General features: G+C 46.0%; 1 protein-coding gene across 1 annotated transcript in view; it reads right to left on the reverse strand.

Annotated features, from left to right (window-relative positions):
- The window catches only part of LOC310777840 (titin-like), a gene marked incomplete at both ends in the record, with an annotated part of 108377 nt that overhangs the window by 38990 nt on the left and 51867 nt on the right, over window positions 1-17520 (reverse strand). The window contains 2 exons of the mRNA XM_083638190.1: window positions 9992-10042; window positions 12256-12612. Coding sequence (XP_083494316.1) covers window positions 9992-10042; window positions 12256-12612 — 408 coding nt within the window. The remainder of the gene's footprint in view (window positions 1-9991; window positions 10043-12255; window positions 12613-17520) is intronic.

The following is a 17520-nucleotide window of genomic DNA, read 5'->3' on the forward strand; positions in this document are numbered from 1 at the left end:
ACCAATGTTAATCTCTTGATTATTTATGGTAGGCCTATGTGAATTTCATAGTAACTTAATACCCTTTAACTTATCTGGTGATTATTTCAGCAAAACCACTTTTTGCATCTTCATACAATAGCTAACTAATAACTAACTAATTTAATGCAGAATAAACCTGCTGATATTACTGATATGTATTTCTGCTTAATGTTTTACCTCCTATAGTGCAAACTGATTAGAACAGCAGATTGGCTGTCCTCCTCAAAACACTAAATAGAAAATTTGGAGTATTTAAAGTAATGACTTTATGTCATAATTTAACTTAATTTTCAAATGGGTGAGCTTACTGTGAAGTGTTACCAGACAAAAAATAAATTAGATCTAATCTGTTTTGCAAAGCAAACATAAACGCAGATTCTTTCATTAGGCACAAAAAAGAAAACTTCCGCAAATCAAAGTAAAAACATTTTGAGACTCCATTGTGTGACGCTTTTCACAACATACAATAAATTAATAAAACCTGTCAGGAGACTGATCTGCTGCAAAAAAACAACAACATTCAATTCAGCTTCAATATTTTTTCACATTTACCGTTTCATCATTCAAACACCAGAACATACGATATATTTTCTACACATTTCCACCACATAACCAGAGCTTTCCTCATCTAGAACACTTTCAACAGCGCGGTGGTGTCAATGCACCCGGCCTGGTTTTGGATTACGCACTTATACTCCCCAGCATCACTCTGTGTAACATTAGTAATGAGCAGGTTGAAATGTCCTGCCGTTTTCTCCTGGATTATACACCTGCTGTCTGTGACTCGATCTCCGTCTTTGTACCACGCAGCGGTGAGGTTGGGCTTCCCGCTAAACAGACACTGTAGGATAACCGGCGTCCCTACCGCTGCCGTAACGTTAGTTAAGGGGATAATACATTTAGGAGGCGTCTCTGTCACCTGAAACTGGAAGCTACATGTCTCGGACGACTTCCCTTTGAACTCTATTTTATCGTCTTTTGCCGGCTCGGCGAACACGTCAAAGTTAATGCTAACATATTTCTCTCCCTGTTCGCTCATTTCGTTGTCTGTGTTGGCCACCAGCCTGACCGCCCTCTGAGACTCGTCCGCCTCCTGCTCAAACTCAAACTCCAGCTCGATCTCTGATGCCTGCTCGCCGTCAAACGACGTATTGCCGACCATCAAGTCAAACTTCTGAGGCTGGACCTTGGCGCTGCCGAGAGACACGGCGGTCAGCTCTCTGCCTCTGGCCTTTCCCGGGAAGGCTTTAGCGCTCAACACTGACAGGGACGCCCTACACAGTGTCTCTCCCACCACATTAATGGCCCTGCAGGTGTACACGCCACTGTCCTGTGTGGTGACTTTACAGATCTTCAGGAAGTGGTTGTCTCCGTCGGAGGAGTGGAGGTATTTTTTGTTATCGTGAGGGATTTTCTTGTCACCTTTGAACCAGGAGACGATGGGAGACGGGATTCCCATCAGAGAACACTCGAACATAACGATGGTGCTCTCAGGGGTCTCCATGTCACAGATGGGATTGATAAACCTTGGCGGCATCTCTGTGACCTCAAAAGCTATTTTCAGATCATCGTTCTCCTGGGTGACAAAGTCTATGGCGCCCTCCTCATAAATACTAGGCAACACATCCAGGGAAATGATCATGCTCTTGTTATCAGCCGTGTACTCGGGGATGGTGATGATCTTCACCTGTCTCTCAAACTCTTTTACATCGTTCTCATCCAGCTCTACTTCCAACAGAATCTCCTGAGGCGAGGGAGACCGTGAGGAGTCATCCTCCTCCACGTCAAACTCCATCACGTGTTGATGGGTGACGGTGGGTGGAGCAGGCATGAACCTCACCTCCTGTGATACAACTACAACTAAAGCAACACTCCTGGCTTCACCTACATAGTTAACAGCCTCGCAGATATACTCGCCCTGGTCGGCTTTAGTAACGCTGTGAATCATTAGACCGATGTTATCTCCATCTCTGTCGATGTTGATCCTGTCGTCCGCCACCAATTGGGTTTTGTTGCGGAACCATCTCACCTCAGGAGAGGGGAGGCCGAAAACCTCAGCGTAGAACGTCAGAGCATCATTTTCAAACACTCTCTTTTTAGTGAGAGGCTTGAGGAAGGCAGGAGGAATACCCTGCACTTTCTCCTGGAGCGTCCCCAAGCCAAGAGACCCTCTGCCCTCAGTAAGGTATCGACTGTCCTCCAGACTTAAGCCAGGAGGGGCCGTTTCAACGCCCTCATCAGCAGGAGACCTCAGGAACTGAGCTGGAGAGAAGAACCTCTCGCTGGAGTCACCTGTCGAGGGTCTCTTGTGCTCTACGGGGGAGAAGGGATACTCCTGCGGGGTCATGAAACCATCAGTGTCAGTAGTGGGAGTGTGAAAGGACTCGGGAGACTTGGGCGTACGGAAAGACGCGGCAATCGGCTGTGAGATTTCAGTGGACGAGGCCGGGGTGTAGAACCTCTCGGCCACATCAGCTATCTCTTCACTGAAGGTGCTGCCTATCTCTATAGACATCTCAGACTCGGGGGACAGCGGCCTCCCCCAGTCTGTGGGAGCGTTGTAGTAGTCGTACACTGCACCAAATGTGACCTCCTCCACCTCCATGGAGTGACCCGCTGCTCCCCCAGCTTCAGCCAAGGTCTGGTCCACATCACCACTCCCCTGTTTAGATAAAGCCTGTTTCTGAGGACCTTGGGAAGCAATATAATCACCCAGATCAGACGGCTTGGCTGTGCTGTCTGCTTTGGGCTTGACAACACGTGTTTCAGCTTCAATGTCAACACCTTTGGCCTCAAGATATGTACGAGGCTCAACTACAGGATCAGCCTCGATCTCCTCTGCCATTTCTGTGACTTCGGCCTGGGAATCCGATATACTGAGGAAGACCCCGCTGTCCAGAGAGGGTTCTGGGATTGGCTCCTCACTAACAACTTTACCCTCCTCACTCACATGCTTCACCTTGGGCATGGAAACAAGTTCCTCGCCCATTCCTTCATTTACATGTTTCACCTCCTCACTAAAACCTGGGACCTCCAGACTGGCATCTTGAGCCTCACCACTAAAAGCGGAAGACCTTGCAGCTGCCATCTGTCTCTCATGTGCGGAAAGTGATTCAGCAACCATTTTAGGCTTGACAACCTCACTGCTGGGATCGGACATCCTGGTGGAGTGCTTTACTGCCGGGACTTTGTCACAGTGGAAAGGTATAAAGCTGCTAGTTCTGTCAAACATATGGACAGGCTCTTCTCTCACTGTCTCCTCTACTTCAGCTACCCCCATTTGTTCAGGGGAATGAACAGGGTTCCCTGGCATCACAGGCCTAGGTCTGACCAGCTGTGTAGACTCCTGCACCTCCTCTACAAACTGTTTGATTTCACTATGGCTCAGCAATAATGCTGCTCCCTCCTCAGAGTCCCCAGATAGCATGCAGACCTCCCGGTCTTCCTCTAGAGAGGAGATGGGCTGGAAGGTCTTTGAAGAGACAGATTTGGGTTTAGCAGAGGAAACAGGCTTTCCTGAGGCAGGAATAGGCTCTGCTCCAACAGTTTTCTGAGAAACTGATTTCACTGTAGTGGTAGCAGCCCAACTATCACTACCTTCTACAAACATAGCATCACATTTAGTCGTTTCCTTCAATTCCCCAGCCACCATTTGTTCCTGCTCATCGTGGAGAATGGCCACTGCAGGGATAAACTCCTCTGGGAAAACTGTTTGCTTTTCATGCTCCTCAGGAGGGGGGGAAGGCATAAGTGCAACAGGTGAGTCTGACTCAAAAGCTTGTTTAATCTGAGACACTTTTATAACAGCAGCAGAGGCCTGCAGACCACAGCCGGATATACCAGGAGGCTCTCTGTAGACACCAGGTCTAGTTTTTGAGGCTTTGGCAGCCACCCCTGGCGGGGTATGTGAGCTGATTGATTTATTTGTCTCCTCTGTGAGATCAGTATCTGTGACGTTAGCTGTGTGGCTAAGAGCAGGTTTCTTGATATTGTCAGCTAAGCCAACAGGATACTTTCTCACTATGCCAGTTATGCTGGTGGGAGATGGGTTCAAAACATCACCCACTAGAGCTATGGCAGCCTCTGAGAACTGTGTAGACTCAGCAATTTGGAATGAAACATCAGAGATGGTTGTAACCTCTCCCAACTTATTTTGAGCAACACATTTATACACTCCAGCATCATTGTATGTGAAGCAGTAGATATATAACCTGTAAAATGTATCATGCTCCTCAACTCTATATTTACCAGTGGTGATTTGGATGCTAACCTCATCATGATACCATGTGATTTCTGGAGCAGGTTCTCCTGTGATGACACACTCTAACACAGCAGTCTCTCCCTCAGAATAACCAAGATTCTCTAATTCACTGACCACACGAGGAGGCTCCCCGACCACATCAAAGGAGAAGGTAAACTTATGTTTCACAGTCTGAGAGGCTCCCTCATCACTAGGCACATCCGAGGCTTTGTCTGTAACTATGGCCTCAGGCTTTACCTCGCTGCCCTCCTCCATCATCTCAGGGACAGGGGTGGCAGAGGTGATTCTGATCTGAACTGGAGAGGAGGTGAAGGATTCATCTGAACGCCGAGGTCTGCGGATCACCGCCTCAGGCACCTGCAGTGTTGTCTTCCCTGTATCCATGTAGGATTGCGGTTCCTTCTCTACCAAGCTGTCTCGGCATTCCTCGCCCTCCTCCAGCTCCTCTGTCACCATCCCCTCTTGTGTGACATCTGAGGTTCTCACCAGCTTCATGTCTGAGATTTCCAGAGTGGCGCTGCAGATGGACTTCCCATGTTTATTGGTTATAACACAGTCAAACATCCCCTCGTGGTCTGTGGTCGGATAGTAGACGGTGAGCTTTGATTCATTAGATTTGCTCATGATGTCATAGTCAGGGTTGTGGGCTAACGGGTGGCCATCTTTGAACCAGGTGACAGTTGGCTGAGGGTCACCCTGGAACTTGCAGGTAAACTCTGACATCTCGCCGATTTTAACTTTAATAGAGGACATTTCTTTCACAAATACTGGAGGGGGGGTCTTCACAGTTTTATCCCACTCTTGGGTATCTGTTTTGTAAGTTTGGTAAAGGCCCTCTTTGGAACTTAACTCTTGGATTCTCCAATCCTCTTTCCTCACAGCTCCAAGTTCAAGGCTGTCATCTCTCCATTGCCCACTCCTCTCTTGCCTCACTCCTTTGAGATCCACCTGGCGTCTCCGTTCGCTGCTCTCTCCTGACGATCCTATCTCCTCCCTCGACCCTCTCTCATCTTTCACCTTGGCCTGGAAGCGCTGGGTACCGTCTTTATCAACAGTCATAGCATACTCCCCCCCACACCTCCTCCTATCCATGCCTCTCTGTGGATCCTCCTGTGTGCTGCGGGATGGGGAGCGCCGCCTGACCGGGGAGGACTCTCTGGACAGCTTGTGAGGGATCTCAGCCTGAGCAGAGTCAAGTTCATATCCCTCGAAAGGCACACTTCCAAGGTGGGTGGGAGAATGCCTCCTAACAGGTGTAGATTCACGATCCATTCTGTCTTTTACAGGTGAAGATGGTAGATCACAAAGACTTTCAACAGGCACACCAGCATGGTATGGTAATCCACCATGTGTAGGAGAATGCCTTCTTAGGGGAGAAGACTCACAAGGCAATTTGGGAGGTGATGGCTCATAGGCCGCGGCATGGAGAACATGTGAGGGTTTTTGTTTTGTATGTGGAGGCTCTTCTTGTTGGCATGTAGGACCATACGTAACCAGGTGAGTAGGTGAGCGTTTTCTAACAGTTGTTGGCTCATTTACAATTGTATGCGTTTCTTCTACATATGGGCTTGGAAGTTCATAGTGGGAGGTTTCATGAGATGCACCAGCATAATGGGTTTTAGTAGCTTGGTCAATCACAGTGGTGTCAAATGGTGGAACATGGGAGTCAAATGGTGACCCAGTGCCAGGTTGTTTGTATTGGTGTTCATCCAGAGCCCAGTCTGACTCAAGTTCGGCCACTTCTTCTTGTTCTACACCATCCTGTTGCCATTTCAAGATGCGCTGAGCCAGCGCTTCTTCCTCACTGACAAAGTACTCGCTGTCTGTCTGCAGTCTGGTCTCACGGCCCTCTGTCAGCAGCTCTCCGGCAGGTGGCCACTGGAGGCGATCATCCTGTTCATCTTGGAATCCAGAGGGAACCGACTCACTCAGGAGGAACTTCTCTTTGGCCGTTTTCTCAGGAGAAGTCCGTCTGTGCTGGACCACCACAGGCTGAGCCACTGGTTCTGAATCAGAAGCCCCTTCGCCCATGCCTATCTTGGCCTCGGCAGTCTTCTCAGGCTGGTAAGGTGAGTAGGCCCCCACCCAGTCTGACTCCAGTTTCACAGCCTGTTCCTGCTCAATCAGAACATCCTGCTGCCATTTCATTATTCGCTGAGTCAAGGCCTCCTCTTCGTTGGCAAACTGCTCGCTCTCGCTCTTCAGCTCAGATATGTTCTCCCTCGACAACTGCAGCTCACGCTCTTCTCTCGTCTTCTCAAACAGCGGTTTCTCTACTCTGGCTTTCATTCTAGGTGATGCCTCAGCTTCCATTTCTGCTGCCCGAGCTTTCATTCTGGGGGATTTTTGGGTCACCATGGTTGATGCTGCAAATTCCATTTCTCCAATTCTGGCTTTTATTCTGGGTGACTTTCTAAGTAAGGAGGCAGAGGACTCTACTTCTTCTGCTCTCATTTTCATTTTAGGTGAATTAATTATTGACAAAGAAGCAGGTTCAGGATCTGCCAACCTAGCCTTCATCCTGGGTGATTTGTGGGAGGAGGGGAGTGAGGCCTCAGCTTCTACATTTGTTCTCTTCTCCACCAGCACCTCCTCCTGTGTGTAAACATGCTCCTTGGGCTCCATGTACAGTGGCTCTGCTGGCACAGGGAGATCGGTTTCAGGCTCAAATGTCTCCTCTTCTGACATTCGCATCCCTTTCTGCCATTTCCTGATCCGGAGAGCCAGAAGTTTCTCCTCACACTCCATCCTGTCAGCTTCCAGGCTCTTCTCATACTGAGCCTTCAGAGATTCTTCTACCAGCTCCTCTTCATATGGCTCATCTAAGTCTCTCACTATTCCCTTTGGCATTACTGTGTCACTGAGGAACCTTTCCTCGACTGATTTGACCGGCTTAGGTCTGGGCGATTCTCTGAGTGATGCCTCCTCCTTCACGGACACCGATTCCCTATTCTCAGTGTATGTTTTAGTTTCTGTGTATTCTGATGTGTTAGAGTATGTTATTTCAGACTGACCCTGTATTGTAGCCTCCATCGTGTGCTCAGTCACCCCACTGTGATACTCGCCTACCCTCTGTTTCAATCTAACATCTGCCTGAATCTCAACTGAGGCAACAGCCTTTTCATCCTCCTGTGTTTCAGAATACTTTTCACCTGGTTCCCTCTCCTCCTGTGGCACCATCGTATGAACTGGCTCCCCTCTCATGAGCTGAATTGCACGGGTTCTGGACTGAGGTTCGAATGAGTGCCTCATGCGACACTGGGAAGGTTCCCCACTTAGAGAGCGGGTACCTGAGGTTTTACCTCGAAACTCCCTACGCCTCTCTCCCTGTTCAAATGGGCGGTTGAAATGCTGCACATCAGGCAGAGAAGCTGGCTTGAACCTAAGCTTGTCCACATAGTCTGCATAGCTCGACTCACTGGCTACTGACTCTAAATCAAACTCAGAAGAGGACATGGTTGAGATAGACATCCTCTTCCTCTGTTTGACAGCTTTTTGAAGTGTGGTAAGTTTAGTTCTGACCTCATTGTGTAGACTCTCTGTGTCACTGAACCTGTCGCTGTATCTGTCACTGCACCGGTCACTGAATTTGTCACTGAACCTGCCGCCTGTGCGCCGGTCACAGTAAACATCACTGAATCTGTCATCAAACCGCTCAGACCTATCAAACATAGGGGGAGGGGACCGGGCACGCTCAGAAGCAGTTTCCAAACGTTTAGACTCTTTCTCTGGCTCTTTTGCTTTTGACGGTGAATCGGACCGAAAGACGACCGTACGAACCAGAGCACTCTTAGATCTAGATCTTCCCTGATGGACTTTAGACATCTTGTCAAATGGAGACCCGACGCACCTAAGGTCGACTTTAAACTTCCGCTCTTTCCTCTGCTCGACCATGGTGTCTATGCTTTGGTGGGCTCTGGCAGAGCGCCGGACAAAACTCAGGTAGTTAGCAGACTGCTCTTCCCTCAGGGACACCAGAAGTGATGCTGTGGATTCTGCAGAGCCCTCTGTATTTATTGCCATTACCTTGTAACTGCCCGAGTCTTTCTCTTTGATACTGTCGATAACCAGACTGGTGGTGTGCACGTGCATTCTGCTCTCAGTACCGATCCTACGTCTATGCTCGTTCTGAATTGGCCTGTTATTATGAAACCACAGAATAGTCGGCAGAGGACAGGCGACCAGTTTACACTTTAATGCCGCCGGGTCGCCCTCGACGACCGACTGGAAGGTGAGTTTCTTGGTGAAAGAGGGTTTAATGTTCTCAGTCCATGAGCTGATGGAGGATGTCCTGCTGGAGCAGCGATTGGCCGCCACCATGCCATGATCCAGGAAGTCCTCGGTGTCTGAGAAGGCTCCTCTCAGCTGACGGCTCGTGGTGAGATCCGCTCGGCTCTCTGCTCCCTCTTTGCTTTCAGTATAAAACAGTTCTGCAAACAGAAACAAACACCTGTCAGTACAACATAGCCTTCCAGGGCAAAAAAGAAGGAAAAGGAATTTGAATGAATCATTAATGGAAAAATTAAATGCATGCTGCAAGTCACAATGCCATAAGAAATAACAATTTCACTCACCATATTTGTTCGAATAAACGCAAGACTTGATTCTTTTTATAAGAAACCTGCAGGAAGTTTTGATCCTTCTTCTGTGGAAGTTTCTTCAAAACATAAATTACTTATTAAAAAAAGCAGAGATAAACTGACGGGCAACTCATTTTGCTTTTTGGTCTTTGCTTTGGGTTACGTTTATCCTACCTAGAATATTCCTTACCTGACTTGCAGACAGGAGAATAAACGCCCTTTCTTTCTAAACCTTAGACTTAGAGGTGATAAACGATGCACAGATATCAATGAGAAGCACAGCTCTCCAAGAATAACAGCTTATCAAAATTGCTCAAATGAAGCTCTAGAATTGTGTGAGAAGGCGTTTATTCGAACTAATATAGTTTACTGGTGTTATTTCGAATGCAAAACACAGGAATCACATCCCACTATCTGCAAGCCAGGCTAAGAAATATTTTTGCAGGAGGAAGTTATCAGTTCCAGATGCGATAAACTTTGGGAACAAATTAAAAGATGTGGCTATTTCCATATCTTTTAAAGAGGCATTTCAAATCTGGAAGCTTTAAGAGATCCTGCACCTTTTCTGGGAAACAGATGATAGGAACCTTCATGCCAAAAGAGAGGACTGATGGATGCAAACAACATGTTTCAGAAACTGATACAACAAGCAAGTCTATCAGTGTTCGCCTGGGGGAAACCATAGTATATTCTCAACATAATAGCACATTTAATAATACAACGGATATCCATTTTCTATCAAGACAAATATACAAATTACATGCATTGTGGAAATTCTATGATCATTCAAAGGGATAGTTCGACCTAATAATGTGTACATACTCTGAATGCAATCCATGGATGCAGGCAAACCATAATCCAAACAATCCAGAATGCATGCCACCAACTGCTTTTTCCTCAATAGTTTCTCCACTGTTTTTTTCCTCATTGAAAAATCACTGATGGCAAGTCATGTTTAATGGGCCAAAGCTCGGATTGAAGTTACCCACTAGACTGCTTTCAAAGAGAACAATCAAACCGGTTGAATAGAGAACTGGTTGAACGGCCCCTTTTCCAGTATGCTGGTTCACTGTGATGTGTGCGTCTAGTGTACTGCATGTGGTGGTCAAAAAATCAGCCTGGACCTTACCTTTGACTTCTTGCTCAATCTTGGCTTCGATCTGCTCTCTCACATGAGTCACTGTGGAGGAGAGAGAGGGGACGTTAGTTCAGACCGCCATCTTATCTGCAGTGTGAGCAGAGCAAGATGATCCCATGTAGGAACCAAACATTTGTGTTTATTTCTCAGCCATGGGTGAAATGATTCCTTTCTAAGCTTGTGACTCATGTTGGATTCCGATCCATAGTTTCAGGAACTATTTGACAAATCAAGCAACACAAACGTACATTTGCATGCATCAAGTGACAAATAGAGGAGGGGAAGTGAAAATGTCTAAGCATGTGGGGATGACTAAGAAAATGGAAGGGTTTGATAGTTTCCTGGAGGCAGGGGGTAGAGAGGTTATACAAGTGAATTTCATGCAACATCCAGAAGATAGCAGGGTGGACATAAGTTTTCCTCTGGGGTAATATGAGAAGGATGCTGAAAACCAGGAGCAGGGGAGTGATGAGAAGAGAGGTCTTCTGAAGCTTCACACTAAAGCCAAGATTATACTTTCCACGTCCATAAGGGTCCACTAGGGTCTGCGTGACATACATTGCGACATCAGAGGGTGTATGTGGCACCTCTCTGCAAACATCCACGTACCTCAATTTTTTGGTGACTGTGCGGTCACTATGCTACGAGGGCATGACTGTGCATGCGCTGGAAAACCAAAACTGACACTGAATTTGAAGAGGCATTTTTGCTGCGCTCAACCTGGTTAATTTTGCTATATTTCTACAGTAGATTACCCGCTGTATATATTTAAACTTACACTAGTTCTGCTTAAGCACTAGTAGCTCTATCCTTCTTTATGCAACTTTCTTGCTAATCCCAGTTGTTTACATGCTATTCAGATCTGCTAGTTACTTAGTTTAGCAGTTAGCAATAGCTTAGCAGTTAGCAATAGGACATTTGTGACTAGTGAATTTTAAACTACTCAACTACTACTCAACTACCCCCCCCCCCGTTATTTTTTTTTTGCTCCAACTAAAATGTTTTATAGTCACTCATGATTCAGTAGGTCACAGGTTGGCTTGGTTCCAGCCTTAAAACTTTTTATATAAGGAGTATAGGGGGCATGGTGGCGCAGTGGTAGCGCTGTCGCCTCACAGCTAGAAGGTCCTGGGTTTGACTCCCGCCTGGGATGCTGTGGGTGCTGAGGGTGTGCTCCTCCCATGTCCTCAGTGCCCAATGCCCAGGTGGGCTATCTCGTCGAAAGGGCCCTTCGGTGTGGAGTTTGCATGTTCTCCCTGTGCTCCCTGGCGTTCCTCCATATATAACCCCCAACTAAAAACATGCAGAAGATCGTCATCTGACCAGTGGCAGCTGGAAGAAGTTGGCCCCCGGGGGCTTCACTGCAGCTGCCCACCACCCCTGGCCTTAAACAGGGAGGAGGACGAGCCAGGATGGGTCAAACGCGGAGGACAAATTTCACGGCGCCTCCAAAGCATGTGTGTGTGTGTACATGCCACAGTGTTTGTGACAAATAAAGACGGGGTTTGTCCGTCCGGTTTAATCTTAATCTTATTCGAGATGTCTATGGAGAAAATGAATGGGAAACTCATTTCCGGGGCAAGAGATGTCCGGTGACTGTTCAGCGCTATAGCAAAGCCTTGATTGGCTCTGAGAGCCTGTTTCTTTCCCACTCTAAATACCTTAAATGATTGTTCAAACAAATCTGTTAAATTTATTTATTTATTTATTTATATTGTTCATTCCTAAAACCACAGATGAACGATTAGTCGACTATGATGCACAGTGTCGAATCATGGTTTTGATAGTCGACTAGTGTGTGAAACCCCTAGTTAGTGATGGCTTATCTCTCTCCCTCTCAGTTTATTTAACAATTAGCTGTTAATATTTACGTTAACGTTAGACATATTTGCGTCAGACACCGATTTACTGCACATGGGTGGAATGCGTCGTCCAAGCGGACTCCAGAAACGATTATAAACAGAACTACTATGCACACGTGGTGCCCGCAGCTGTCTGTACACGACTACGCGTCCTCTTGGGAGTATAATCAAGGCTTAACTGTTGCTTAACTGTGTTACTTGTTGATTTTCTCTCTGACACTGTGAGGTTAGTATGAGGAAAACCTGGCTGGAAAGTGAATGTGTTGGCTGCAGGTGAAACAAGAAGGAGTGCTGGGTTCAGGGGCGTGAAGGAAGGGAGATTCATTAATTGGAAGGAATGGAAACTGGTTTATTTTAAGGTGGAGGCCGGTTGGAGCTGGACCCAGAAGTTACCTTCCTCTTTGGTTATGGTGAGAGTAGCAGAGCACGCAGATTCTCCAGCATTATTGGCGGCTTTGCAGGTGTATAGTCCGGCGTGCTCAGAGAAAGCGTCGACTATAATCAGCGTGGCGGTGTTTGTCGTCTCATCAAAATGAAAGACAATGTTCTTTGTGGGCTTAATGGGTTGCTGATTATGAAGCCAACTTATCTCTGGCTTCGGCATGCCGGACACACATGCGTGAAACCGGGCCACCTCCCCGTGCGGCACAGTGCAGCTGCTTATTGGATGGATGAAAGTAGGCTTTTGGCCAATAGAAGGTTTCTTTAGACTGGTGAGGCTGGTGGAGACCTGCAGAGTTTGTTTTTGCCCTGAAAGGAAGCATGTTGATTCGCTTTATCAACTGATTTAATCGCATAGGTGTACAGTGGCAGCCATCTTGAATTGCAACTCCCAGCCAGATCGCAGCCTGCTGCCATACCAAAGCATTGAACTGTGTTACACCATAAGGGACATTTCTTTAGAGAAACTATGGACATCTATATTATTTATTTGTTATATTAAGCTAAGTTTAAGTAGTTAGGTTAAGTTTCTGTTTTATTTTTGTTTAACTCATTCCCCACTAGGGTTTCTGACCTTTTTCAGTGATTTTCTGGGACCCACAGAATATTTTCTCATATGACTATATAAACACCGAATATCCCAAAAGACAGAACAAAGTCTCTACTTTCATGGGAAAAAAAGTTTGTTTCTGCCTTCTTCCGTTCTTTAGTTATCGACACTTGAATGTAGGTAGTTTTCAGCAAAAACGGCCGTCACTCACCAGGAAGCCGAGATATAGCCTATGCCTGTTTGTCCAGCGAAGCGAGTGAGAAATTCACCTGGCACAGAGAGCGTATGGGGCGGGGTACCGCTCTCATGTTCTCCGTGGGTCTGGTGCTTCGTGTTACTCGACGTGTGGAGGTCCGGGGGCATATTTGATGGGTGAAATTTATACTATGTGAGGGTTCACAACGCTGATTACTAATTTTGGTGACAGGAGAAGTGATTGGTGTGCGTTTACTATGCTTCTAGTGAAAGATATCCTCCAGCGTTGAGTGACTGTCACGAGCCTGTGTCACAACGTGCCGAGCCCGGGGGTAAACATGTCCTTGCAGCGCTTTGAGGCTCCAGGCTGGACGTCTTTTATGTGGTCCCTCCATGAAGGGAGATCAATGCTGAAAGCGCTCGCTGGTTTTATGGGGCAATAACTCTGGCTAGCAGAGAGTATGGTACCACTTCATAAGGTGGCCAAGAGGGCCATCTATCGCATTGCGGTGAAAAGACGGATTGACGTCTATAGACGCCAATGGCGGGGAATGAGTTAATCAGCCATGGATCCCTGTCAGGGACCTGTCAAGGGATCAGCCGGCAATTCAAGATAGCTGCATCTGTATATGAAAAGTATTAAAGAAAATAAAACACTGCTGTCAGCACATGGAAAGGTATTGTACTTCTCATTGACTCCCTTTACACCTTGCATTAAAATTTGTTTTGTATCCCGATTGTATCTAGATATGATTTAACCTGATTACATTTACACCTGGTATTAATATGTCTCCAGTGTTCACATTGAGATCTGATCGCTCTGTCCAGCTCAAACAACCCCATCCTTGTCTCGTTTGTCCGTGCAAGTGGACCTACTTTTGTACTTTTTTTTCTCTCTAACCATGTAGGCTCATTTGAGTGCCTGAATAACCGGAACTCAAGGAGGACCACCAGAGTCAGCAGCGGAAGAAAATCCCTTTCCGTTCCCTGCAAGCTCTGCCATTGGCTCTGACCGACTGGCTCTGACCATTTTATGGATTCCCTTTCCACTCGATCTCAAATAATGCCTCCGCTGCTGTGAAACAACAACAATGCTAGATTGTTGCTACACGCTGAAAATGACAAGTTTTACTACACCGTCAACCGAGTCAACCGGTCGACTGTCCGTCACGTCCACTCCATTTTGATTGGGTAAGCGCAGCATGCAAGCCTGCCCCCTACGAGCCTGCCCCCTACGAGCTCTGTTTTTCACAGAGCTTGTCGACAGATTTTTGATGCAAGTCAAAAGTCTGTCTCTTATTATTTTCCAGGTGAGTCAAGTGTTACCATGTGATAAATATGAAACATAAGAGAGCAGAACCACACAAGAGCAATAATAATGTAAATTTTAAAAGAGAAAAACAACAATGAAGAACACTAGCAATGGCAGCCTTGGTTACCAGAGGCCTGTACTACAAAGCAAGATTAGTGGTTTAGCGAGGTAACTTCAGGTTTAACCCTGGTTTGGCCGTGCTACAAAGCTAGTTAACTTCTTACCGACATATATTTCCATAGCAACTTATGCTTCACACTTAACCTGGTCCGCAGCAGGTTAAGTTGCAAGGATAAGATTAGACCTTAAATTCACCGCCCACGAACCAATCGAATCAGCAGTTTGGAAAAATGGCCAACCCCTTTCTGGACGAGTTTCCCATCGAGGAAGGAGCACGAATTGTAATGTTGAATTAATCAAGGACTAAAGCCTTGCACTTGTTGCAGGCTACATTTTAATTAAGCCCTACTTACCACTTTGGAATATGTTTTTATATATTCATTTTTGTGCTCTCAAGTAGCCTAGATACGTTGTTTGACCCCGCTGATCGATTGCAGCTGAATAGTGAGTGGAGAAATATCACTAAACCGGCATAAAAAGGTTACATAAACGTCTCCAAAGCGCATGGTGCCGTGTGCGCAACGGAGCTGAGACTGACGTTGGGTTGGAATTGAAATGGTCATGCTAGAATAGCCTACTACATCTAAGCAATTTAATATGGGATCACCTGCACACAGGCGATCCCATATTAAGATGATTAATATCTAGGCTACTCCTGCATTTTGCAGCTGCAACTGTGTTGCTTTTGGCCTGTATGATGTGATTGAACTTCATATTTCCAGCATCATTATATGAAATATGGAGATATGTGACTCTGCTGACAATAGCTATATATATGTGACCACAAAATAGGCTATTTTTTATAAATGAAATCTATGCCCGCATGTACCGTGTCGATTCAGTTCAGAAGCATTTTTTTATTTTATTATCATTCTTTTTTTTATTGATTAGCCTATAGGAATTATTCAATCAGTGCGACTAAACACATCATGAGATCATTATTATTCATTGAGCCTAAATGGTCTATACATAAGGATTTTGGACTGAGATAGATTACACATTGCTTCCACAAATGACTGTAGATAGAGAGCTGTAGATAGCCTACGAAACCGCTCTTCAAAGAAATTACTGGTGTGGATAAAAGTGGTCACTTTAGACAGTCATTCGGGAACAGTAATAATATCCAATGCAGATTTGTATTTGCGGTTTCATTCAATGAGGAAATAGGCGTGTCTGGCGCTGTAGGAGTTTTGGAGCAGTCCATATTGTCCAACACCTCCTCTGTTCTCCCTGCTACCCTCAGGGAGAAGATACAGGGTTCCGAAAGCACGCACAAATTGCTTGAGGAACAGTTTCTTCCCGCAGGCCACGAGACTCCTTAACATACACAAATAGTGTAGTAGCCGTACTGTACCTGCTACCATTACGTATGTCTAATGTTTAATTGTATGTTTAATAAGGAATATGCTATTTGCACCTGTATGTCAAATACGCCGAATTTAAAACGCCGAGTTTAATTGTATGTTTAACTCATTCCTGGCCATATACGTCTTTAACGTCTTATCAGGAATGTGCCTCCCAGCCAAATACGTGTTTGACGTGTTTTTGTTTTTATTAGAGCTTAGCGTAGTTCAAAGACTTCCCCAGCCTGTGACATGGTATCAGGTCCCTGGCCTCAAAGTCAAAGCCGACAACACGTGAACAAACAACTACGCAGCTGTTGTTTTGAAATGGAGGAGGAGGAAATAACAGAAAACGGAGAAACGCTGCCTGTTGCAGAGTAGGAGAAACGCCATTGAAACGCCCCTCGGCGCGCTGCACGAGCTGGTCGCCTTGCTGCAGGGCAGCGAACCTGGATGAGTTGTTCGCGGTAGTCAAACCCGTGACCAACATGATCGATCCGGTTCCAGCGCCTGGTCCCAAACCCAAGCAAGCCGGACCCCGTTCCTGTGTCCCAGCCCGAACGAGAGGAGGAGGAGGAGAACGAGGAAAACACAGCAACAGACAGGAGCCATTTTTCAGCGCGCATTTGCGCCTTGCAAAGACCCGCCGGGATTACATTGAAAGTGACTATAGGCTCTTTCAAACACAGATCACGCAAAATTGTAGTTCGAGAAGCCCGTAAAGCTTGGCAGCCTCGCCACACATTTTGTTGTTGATATATACAGTATGCATTGCCAACGATGCAGAGGCAGAGGAGGCTAGACGCTGATCTCAGACCAGTTTGGTGTTCTCCTCCTATGCTAATTTGCGGGGAGATCAATAGTGTTCCCTGGGAAGGAGGTGCGATCCAGCAGCAGCTGTGGACAGAACTCTCTGTGTGTGTGTGTGTGTGTGTGTGTGTGTGTGTGTTGATGTTACTCTACTGCTGCAAGGGTGTATCTGTGTAGATGATGTTCCACAGTTGATTCCACTAATGTAATGTAAAGAGACACACACACACACACACACACACACACATTCACACACATTCACACACACACACACACACACACACACACACACACACACACACACACACACACACACACACACACACACACACACACACAACACACATTACACATTACACACATCACACACACACACACATTCACACACACACACACACATTCATTGCAGCGCACACACACACATTCACACTCACTCACACTGAGTAAACTGTATTGTTGAATGTAAAAAAAGCACTTCATGTGTATATATATATATATATATATTATTTTTTGTCATTTGTGTCATAACGAATAATATTTACATGTCTGATGTCAATACAGTTCAAAATAAAAGAATTGAGAGCGAGTTCTGCCTGAGATTGTGTCCTTTACAAAAATGCCCTTTTCTCCAATTTCTCTTCTCAGAGAGACCTTTTAGGTGAAAACAGGGTGTATATAAATGGCTATAAGTAGAGTACAGAACATGCTAAAAGCTCACTTTTTTTTTCTGGTGAACCCAGAGACGTACAGTACATCTTCATTTTGAGGTATTGCAAATCACTTTGGTGCTAATAGATAATTTACTGTGGGTCTTGAAAGATGACCAACAATTATGAAAATCTTTGGCGTGAGCTAAATATTGGCAGTCCTAAACTGGCCATGAATGA

Source organism: Poromitra crassiceps, assembly GCF_964638095.1.
Source record: "Poromitra crassiceps genome assembly, chromosome: 6".
Lineage (NCBI taxonomy): Eukaryota > Metazoa > Chordata > Actinopteri > Beryciformes > Melamphaidae > Poromitra > Poromitra crassiceps.